Genomic DNA, 10,250 nt, shown 5'->3' on the forward strand with positions numbered 1-10,250 from the left:
AATGTACAACCTTGAGACTTGATCCACAATCGCCTTCTCACTATCTCAACACAGCTTAAAATCTTCTGAGTTCGTTTTCCTGTGAATCAGTTCATCCCTCCAAACACAGATCGATGATAAACTAGAATTTTTCATTGTTTCAAGTACATGAAGAAATGCCTACTCTTACCACGTGTGGTTAAGTTACTCTGGAAAGTTGATTTTCCTTTCCCTATCATTTGTCAACAAAGTCTGTATGCGGTAAGCTTTTTGAGCTGTGACAATTTATTCCTTCTAATATTTCTAGTAAATACTAGAAGAAATTAAAATATGCCGGATATTATGTAGCCTATGGTCCTTTTTGTATCACGTGCAGGGCGATTGCATCAGCACCAAAATCTGCACAACCACGTTCTTGAATGGGGTTCGGTGCTGCCTTCAAGTCCTGTGGGAAATTCGACCAAAGTTTTGATGCTTGTTCAAAAAGCTAAAGAATAACTCCCAACATCTTACCTTCAATCTCCTTTTCAAATAGTATAACAATAATATCCCTCAGAAACATTTGCTTGTCTTTGATCCCGTTATTAAAAATGTTGTTGTTCTTTATCTATCCCAAAGTGGGTATATTCTTGTGTGCGCAGCAGTTTTATTTGGGTGTAAAACACGCTAAATAAAAGCTCGAGAAAGTTAAGAAAGCGAGGTAATATAGAATATATGAGCTAAGTAAGTAAATTTAAATGGTTTATAATAAAAGGCTAACAAGGTTAACTCATCTTAAGGGAATATTATATATAATTAATAAAGAATGTCTTACAGTTGGTATATTTGGACAAATGCGTATTAATAATTCGTAGTTATTTTTTCAGTTTCATTCTTAAGTATTAGAGGTGTATTTCAGTCAAAGTGGGAGCAGTCTCACTAATTTCCTTTTGTAACAAAAACAGAGGACGGATCCCGGCTCCTCAAGAGGCTGCCTCGTGTGGATTTTTGTCTTAATTCCACACACATCCTTCCTTATGTCGACGCGCTGTATCCTGAACGCAGCACCGATTGCTATGACTACTTGTGTTAACCAGTGCATCAGAGGCACACGCCTGTGGGTGGACCAATCAGAGCCTCCGATGTCATGCTATGCCAGCAGTGACATAGAAGGGTGGGGGTGTGAATCTAAAACCGGTCCCACATCAGGAAACCCGAATAATACCGACAGGACTCACTCTAACACAGAACAACCTGCTGACTCCATCTGAATCACGTTCCATCATGTCTGAGTTTATCTCTGGGTGAGTGAACTATTCATACCTTCCTTTTGTATTCGTATTAAAGACTAAAGACATCTGTGTGTGATTAGAACTACTCGTGTAGGCAGACTCTATTTATGATGTATTAATCCCTCAAATACCAAATACTCGCACCTCTAGCATACGTTTTCTGTGTGGAGGCTGGATTAACTTTGTGTAGTCCATCACCGGGTTTCTATTCTGTTGAATGTGTATAGCTGCTTCTGTCGAACATCAATAAGGAAACAAATATCCTCAAACTGCTTAATTACGGTGGTCCTGATTTAAAGAATAAAAAAAATAGATAAATAAATAAACTGCCTGGGGCTTTAACATCTCTCCGCTCCGCTGGCAGTTTTCCTGAGTTCTTCCGCAGTCTTTGAACGCGCAATTACGCGCGGAAGAGCTACAACGTGCCCACCGGCACTGATGGATGGGGCGGAAAAACCCCACACGAGATCCTCCGTGACGTCACTGAACCCGCTGTCCCATTACTGGCACAGGAAGGTGGTTTATTCACAGTGAACACACACTGTAATCTCCTCGTTGCCGTAATGCTTCCTTCATGTCGCAGTTTGTTTCATTTGACCACATGTGGGCCCAATGAGGTGTCCGTGAGTCAGCTACAGCCTCCACCACCATCACATAAAAGTGTGGGCTGGGTTAGTGACGGAGCGCACGTACCACTTTGAAAGAGGAAAAGAATGAAAACATTGGAAACGATTGAACAGAAAGATTAGAACATGATTTTTGTTTGTTTTATTCTGTTTTTAAATGTTGAGCGCGTAAAAAAGAACAGATCTTCACTTTCCCTCGATTTATTATCGTTTTTTTTTATCCTTATATAAAATAAGCATATACTGCCATTATTATAGTGCTTTTTTAGTACACATTTCACTGTACTCAGAACTATGTATGTGACAAATAAAGGATCTTGGATCTTGAATCTTGTCCTGCTTAAAACACCTGATCGAAGTAGCATCATTAATAGACCCATTCTACCACCTGGATTTTTCCAACTACCGTGAAGCTTCTTTCTGAACGAAAAAGAAGGTCTTTAAAGGGGCTTTAGGGGGTTCAAAGGGCGGGATTAACTCCTCCAGAGTCTTCAGTTATTCTTGTGGTAATTACACTGTGGTGATTTTAATTACAATAGCTCCACTTGGGTGGGTGAGTGGGGGAAGGGTTGGGATGTTTTGTACCACTAATGAAATGATTTAAAACACATGTGATATTTAAAACTACATGTGATATTTCCATTGGTGATAGGCATCCACTCTACAAATCAGTGCCTTACCATATGTGGTTAAGGCCTCTGCATCTACTGCATAGGATGAGGGGGGGTGGCCAGAGGGCAAGCATGCAGTGAAGCTAATTTGGCAATACGTGGTGTGTAACAAGCAGAATAAACAAGTTCTCTGATGCTATCTTGCTGAGCCCCTTTTTATGCTAATATTCAGCTTTAATAAGACACTTCCCCAGTCTTTGTTAATGGCTTATATATCGGATGAGCCTGTTAACAGCTCACTTTGATCCGGTTAAAGATAAAGTGTTTGTAGAAAAGAGCACAGACAGGTTAAACAATATTTAGTTTGCTTTTGATTAAACTATTTGCTTTTGGGGTTGTTTTTAAGGTTTTATGTTATCTCATTGGTTCTATTTCATGTGGAACAACCTAGTGGCTGTAATCAAGTGGCTTTACAACATTTTATTATTTATATAGTTTAAAAAAACGTAGCCATCCTCAGGAAATTAACAGGGTTATAAGTAAAGTTAAAGAGCCGTGCTGGTGGTGATCAGAGCACAGAAGGCAGAAAACCGTCAGTGTTGATGTGAGAATTGACTCCTCAAATGTACAGACAAACAAAACTGAACAATAAAAGGTGCATCGATGTTTGGTTGAGAAACATTTCATTCTGTTTACATCACACAGGCATTTCACTCAACCACCTGACCGTGACACACTGTATGTTTGCACAATAACAGGATATTAAGTGTGTTTGTACATGTCTGTTCAAGACATTCATTTCAGCTCAGGAACTGTACAGGATACTCCTCCTTACAAATTGCATCGGCTGAAATGGCAAATCACTGTTATTTCCTGGTAAAGGAATGCTGTATGCAGTATGAATTTGTGTGTAAGAAGACTAAAGCCTCTATGTCAGACCTTTGAGATAAATACTATAAATAAAAACTGACTTTGTTTGTGTGTCCTCACATGTTAGGCCACGTTCTGCTTTGAAACACTGCATAACTTCATGTTTTCATATATGTTTCTCTTGCTTTCCAGCGTCAGCTATGAAGAATGCAAGACCACAGCTGATTGGCTGCTGTCGAACACACAGGTGCGGCCGACTGTGGGAATCGTGTGCGGTTCAGGCCTGGGAGGTCTGGCTGAAATGATCAAGGACCCGCAGATTTTCAAATACAGCGATATTCCCAATTTCCCCCGGAGTACAGGTATCCACAACCTCCAGCAGTTTGGGAAACACAACTGTTTGTTTGTTTGTTTGTTTGTGTGTGTGTGTGTGTGTGTGTGTGTGTGTGTGTGTGTGTGTGTGTGTGTGTGTGTGTGTGCGCGCACGCGCATGCTTGTGACCTTGATTCGACACAGTCCCACGGCACTTTATGAAACAGTCTTAAGATTTAATCTGCTGATTTTTTTATTCTTGGACATGAATTGTCATTACACTGCTCTTAAAAAGGGTGAGTTGAACCATATAAACTGTTCAGTTAGAATTAGGAAGTACAAATACTGTCTTAGGTGTAGAAAAAGATCATGTTTTGGGTTAAAATATAATAGTTGCCACTTTTCCTACTTTTAGAGCTTCATCTTCTTCATTGTCAAATCCAGCTTTTCAACTGTGCTGACTCATGACTACTTCACACTTTGCCATAAGATTGGGCTGTGTTGTGAATTGCACTGGGGTCTAACAGTGTGTGTTTGTGTGTGCTGCAGTGCATGGTCATGCTGGCCGGCTCGTGTTTGGAACACTAAAAGGGAAGCCATGTGTATGCATGCAGGGCAGGTTCCACCTGTACGAGGGCTACCCCATCCAGAAGGTGAGTAGAGACAAAAAGCTAACACAGGCAATAAAAGCTTGTCGTTTTTTTGCTATCAGAGTCTTCTGGACTAGAGCAGGTTCTTCCATTTAGAGGACATTCCATAGATTCTCACAGGGTCAATAAGTTGTATTCAGTCAGAGGACAAAAGGAAACCTGAGGCAGTGGTGGGGAGAGGAAGTACACAGTCATTTCTGGATGGCTGAACATTGTAAATGTTCTGTATCGATACTATACACCCGATTTTAGCTTTGTGGTTTGTGAGTGTTAGCAGCACATAAGTCCCAGTACTTTAAACCCCTGTAGTCCGTATCATAAAATGCTAAATTAAAGGATTGTATCCCTCAGACAACACAGCAGATGTTTATTCGAATGTATGTTTTACCTAATTGAACAATACAGAAGATTTTAGAGAGATTTACTCATAATATACTTCCAATCATAGAGATACAAAATGTGGATGAATAAAAGCCAAAAAGCTTTTAATAAAAACATTTTAAAAACTCAGCAGGAACTTTTTCCCCTCAGACACTGGTCAGGATTATGCAGGGTTATCCACAGGCTTTTCTGTCCAGTGTTTACAGTGGAATAGTTTATCTAGTAGAAAGTTATTCCCACAAAAAGTGCCAGCTCGGAGCTTTGAAGACACAAACAGCTGCTGAGCATCTCAAATGTAAATCTCAGGTTTCTAAGGCTTCTGGAAGATTACTCACTCCCAGACTTTTGCTGTGGAGCGCATGGAGACTAAACAATGAGAAAATTAGCGTTCTCTCTGACTTGGATGGCTCCTTAAATGTAACGTTGATCTAAGCTTGTTATGTCGACTGCTCTAGGGAGAAGACAACTGTATTCAGGTTATCAGTGTAGGAAATTTCTTTGTGTCTATTGTTACATCAGTGTGTTAATAAATAAAGGTGAATTTCCTAAATCGATAACTGAGAGCAGTTTTCTTCCACACATTTCATGTCTCTTGTGTTATTCAATGTTCGCTTTGCATGAGTTCTGCTTGTTTGTCTTATAACGTTAACACACGTTTTTTTTGTGTGTGTTTTATATTCACTTATTTATACTAGATCACATTGCCCATGCGCGTCTTCAAGCTGATGGGCGTAGAGACGATGATAATGACCAACGCAGCCGGAGGCCTCAACCAGGACTACAAAGTGGGGGACATCATGGTCATCAAGGACCACATCAACATGCCAGGGTTTGCTGGGGTCAACCCGCTGTCTGGACCCAATGATGACAGGTAGGTGGAGGTGAGGGAGGGGTAGAAGCAGATATTGAAGATAGCATTTTTTGGTTTGAAGCTTTTCTAGCTAATTTTTTTCTCAGTACATTAAGCATTAAATTTTGCTGTTCCAGTCATTGTTAACATTTCCCTGTAGCTATGAAAGTCGACCAGTCCACTATCAGTCTAAGGGCTTCTGTTGTTATAAATAAAGCAGGCTGAATGTGAACCTGTGTAACAAGAAGCGTTGGAGAATATTTCCTCTGAATTAAAAACAAACTGTTATGAATGAGCCGTTGTTTCGCTCAGTATAAACATTTAGACAGACCGACCGCTAAAATCATTAACAAGACCTTGGAAAATGCCTCACCCTGGTGCCACCCGATGCTACACTCTCAGCATACACATGGTTGAATTTTACTCACAGTTAAAGTAGCCCTGGGGCCACAAGAGAGGCACCTTTCGGACTTAAGTTTGTTCAGGTTTAACCTTGGTACAAACACATTTACATGAATGTTAGAAAGGATGCGCTGCAGTAACAGAATTTGCTCATTCTGCTACTTATTTTATCATAACTGACTGCTGTCCTCCTAAAGATCGCAAATTTTATGTTTGTAAGCAACTCGTGGTCCCCAAATCATTTGGTTAAATATTTCAAGCGAGGGCTACACCGTCACTGTGCAAACAATTGAGCTGTTCTAAGTTCCCTCCTCCACCATGACAAATGTGCATTGTTGGGCCCTCCTACACAAAACTGTGACTCTTCAGACCTTTAACAACAATAGGCATTTGATTTTTAGGGTCAGCAAGTATGCCTGTTGTTTAGGGTGGCTTCACACTGGAGGCTTTGCATGACACTTATTTAATGCTGGCCACAGAGCCAGGTTGAGACATTAACAACTGCCAAGTGGGGATGTTGTGGTTTATTTAAAATTATGACCAGCTTATGTTGGTCTGTTATAATGAACATAGCACATTCTTATCTCTGTAAGAGATGCTGAAAGATAAGACAATTTGGCTGATGAAAAATATCCTTTGTGAGCTTTTTATCTTCTCATGATCACATTAAAAAACTCTGAGTATCTATTTGTTGGGTAACTTCAGTATTGAGTCATAGCTGTGTAGATTCCTGTCTTTTGTTGTGTAGATTCTTTTGCGTCAACACTCCTGTTCTCCCTTCAGGTTTGGCTTGCGTTTCCCCTGCATGTCTGATGCCTACGATCGCAAGCTCCGGCAGCTGGCGCACGATGTGGCCGCAGACCTGGGCTTTAGTGAATTTGTGCGTGAAGGCGTGTACTGCGTTCTCGGAGGCCCCTCCTTCGAAACCATTGCCGAGTGCCGCATGCTGCACATGCTAGGCGCTGATGCTGTCGGTGAGTTTTAAATGTTGCTCTCTCACACAAAAACACATCGACTTCTGTTTTAATATTCCTACGCGCCTCACATTGTCCCAATCCCGAATCATCACAACTACAAGCAGATATCTTTTTGAATGAATGGAGATCTGATCTGATCCAAAATGGATTTCTTGCTCTAGGATGGATATTAGTTGCTTATTTAGGAGAAGAATTCAGATAATAGTCTTGTTCAGGATGGAGGGTGAAGTAGAGTTCAAAAGTAAAGCAGTCAGTTTACTGGTTGATCGAGGTTCCTACTCTCATCTGTCTCTGCAAACTGTGTGTCGTGGCTGAAAGAATAAAATCACAGATCCATGTTTACCCTGAGAGATAAGGTGAAGAGCTCTGTTACTCATGGGGAGCTCAGGATCGGTGCTTGGGCTTTTAGGAGGCCTGTTGAAAGTCTTATCAGATTAATTTACTTCTTAAAGGAGCTGCTTTAATCGATCAAGCAGTCTCTTTTATAATATGATATGCAGAATAGGCCTTTTTCAGATGTAAGGCAAAGGAAAATTCTTGTTAGGGACTGCAAAACACAAACAAGGCATTTAATGGATAAAATAATAATCAACATATCAGCATACCTCACACAGACGAAACGTGTCATCCCTCTATAGAAAAAGATTGCCCAAATACACTAATATACCCAAAACTACATCCATATGTACAATACTAAATATAATCTGACAGTTAAATAATTTCATATTTGTTCTTCTAGTTTAAGCATAAGCTTTATGCCATTTAATTAAGGAAGTATATTGAGAACGTCAGTGTTATAACTTACCTTTTCAATTTTTAATGCAGGGATGAGCACAGTACACGAGGTGATCGTCGCCCGCCACGCTGGGATGCGCTGCTTCGCCTTGTCTCTGATCAGCAACCGCGCAGTGATGGACTACGACAGCCACGAGAAGGCCAACCACGAAGAGGTCCTGGAGACGGGCAGGCTGAGGGCCGAGCAGATGGAGAAGCTCGTGTCCACCATTGTGGCTCAGCTGGAGCATAACATCAATAACTGATAGATGACCTGGTGGCCACCGTCACTGCACTTGATCTCTGCATCACATCTAGAGGATTTCTATCAAAACGCTTAGCTGAAAGCAATTTTTAAAGCACAATGCTTGTAGAATGATGAACTACTTTCTTAGCGAAACTTTTTAGTCTTATGAGCTTGGAAACTAGTCCACATAATAAGCTTTGTTTACATTTACACTGCACAGATACTGTGTTAGGACAAACGTTCTCTTGACTATTTCCTGCTGTAGTATACTGTACTGTGTCCAGCTGCAAAGGGATTCAGTGAAACAGTATCGTGTTATAAAACCTAAATTATTAACCTATTTATTTCTCATTCTCTTACATTCCCTCACATCAACTATTCGCTAATATGAAAAACAAATGATGTTCACATTTTTTTTTATTTAAGAGGACCAACTCATTCAGCATACGTTCCTGTCAATTTGACTAAAGTGGTAATAATGTTCCTTTTTTTTTTTGTAGAGAAAATGTAAATTATAAACTATTTATAGAAAATGTTTTTAAGTAGGTTTTTTGTATTTGTTTTTTTTAATGTATAGACTACATTGAAGAAAGAGACATGGCACAGTTATGAAAGAAAGTAGATTACATTAAAAATGTCTTGCCATTTCCTGTCACTGTGTAAACTAACAGGCCGGCTGTGCGTCAGCCTGTGCTTTTAGTGGTACTTTACTAAGATCTGTAACAACTATAGCTCAGCTTTTACAATAAATTACTCTGTTGGAAAACTAAAGTGGTTTTTGTGTGCTGCGTTTGAAACTGTGGGGCTGAATGTTTCTGTGATCAATCACAGGATGTCTCTCTCCAGTCATCTTGAAATGATTTAAATCAATCTTCATTTTCATGCTAAAGCATTAAGAGACTCAAAATTAAAGTAATGTTCTTTTGTTATTCGTGTGCAAACATTTCCTGACTGTTCTCACCTTTTTATTTGTGAAGTTAGTGTCTTTCATTCAAGTATTTTTGTACCCCTTTGGTTTATTTATTACCTTGTAAACGTGCCACTAAAGCAAAGACAATCTGATCAGCTTAATTTAAATAACTCCTAAATTTTTAATGTTATTTTTAATATTCGGCTTCACCTAACGGACAAAGAAAAATACTGTTGGACCAAAAAAGGTGAAGAAATCCAAACTGTGTCCACACATAAAGGAGCCTGTTAGAAGAAAACCTTCAATTAAAGCACAACCTGCTAGCTCAGTGTAAGCTTCCCTGAGTAAGAATTTAGTAGGTACTCAGTTTGTTTCTCATTTTATCTGCAGTCCTTATCCTCCTTTCTTATCACTGACAGCCTCCCCTAACTTTCCCATGCATTTTCTACTCTGCATGCCACCTCTGGTCACTTTCTTACCCAAATATCACCCACTGCCATTTGCTCCCTTCCTCCTCCCATGAAAAGAAAAAAAATTCCATGACGCTCAGGCACTGCTGTTTATAGCCAAACAAGGTTGTGAGAATTTTACAAGCTGTCTGTAATCCAGCATCCAAAAGAGGGCGATCAGGTGTCTGCACAAAATGTGCTGAATAAATACACAGAAACAAAGAATCATCCTGTGGGTGTGAAGGCTAGATTTATGGAAAAGTACGCACATAAACCTTTGTGAGTCCTCAGTGTACTGTGAGTAATTTGCTTGCTGTTCATAAAAATATGTTGAACGCAAAGCGGTTGACATATTTTCACTTCTGGTTCCTCCTTCGAACAAGAAAGTTAAAGGTACTGATCTGCACTATTTGACTTGAACACACTTTATATATAAGCTTTGAATCGCCACAGATAACACGTTCTACAACTTGCAGCTGAGGTAAAAGACAGAAGACAGATTCTGCTGAAATGTGAGTGGAAATATATACAGGATTACTAATAAGGCCATAGGAATAGATCGCACCTCTGATCTCTGAATGTACTCGAAGCAGTCTGGCCATTCTCCTCTGACCTCTGGCCTCAACAAAGCATTTTAACCTAGAGAAGTGAAGTTCACTAGATTTGTTCTCTTTTTCAGACCTATTTTCTGTAAACTCTGTCACCAGTTTAACTTAGATGTTGAAATGCATTGAGTTGCAGTCATGATCAGATATTTACACAAGACAAACAGCTGAACAATAGTCGAAAACGCACACACAAATAATGTGTCCGCATGTGTGCAAGTTATTAGTTAAGAGACAAAGGTTTAGACATTTCCGCTTCAGCTCTGTGTTATTATTATTTAGAGGGGACACGATTACTGTCATCGCAGCTATAAAACTAAGAACACAGAAGCCCCG

The 10,250-nt window shown here is 39.9% G+C and overlaps 1 protein-coding gene across 1 annotated transcript; it reads left to right on the forward strand.

Moving 5' to 3' along the window:
• Nucleotides 1-1,093: 1,093 nt before the first annotated feature.
• Nucleotides 1,094-8,721, forward strand: pnp5b (purine nucleoside phosphorylase 5b). The gene is made up of 6 exons (XM_082512838.1): nucleotides 1,094-1,262; nucleotides 3,550-3,719; nucleotides 4,219-4,322; nucleotides 5,396-5,571; nucleotides 6,736-6,926; nucleotides 7,755-8,721. The coding sequence occupies exons 1-6, from the start codon at nucleotides 1,243-1,245 to the stop codon at nucleotides 7,967-7,969; spliced, it is 876 nt and encodes a 291-aa protein (XP_082368964.1). The 5' UTR covers nucleotides 1,094-1,242; the 3' UTR covers nucleotides 7,970-8,721.
• The last annotated feature ends 1,529 nt before the right edge of the window (nucleotides 8,722-10,250 follow it).

Source organism: Aulonocara stuartgranti (assembly GCF_965226115.1).
Source record: "Aulonocara stuartgranti genome assembly, chromosome: 18".
Classification (NCBI taxonomy): Eukaryota; Metazoa; Chordata; class Actinopteri; order Cichliformes; family Cichlidae; genus Aulonocara; species Aulonocara stuartgranti.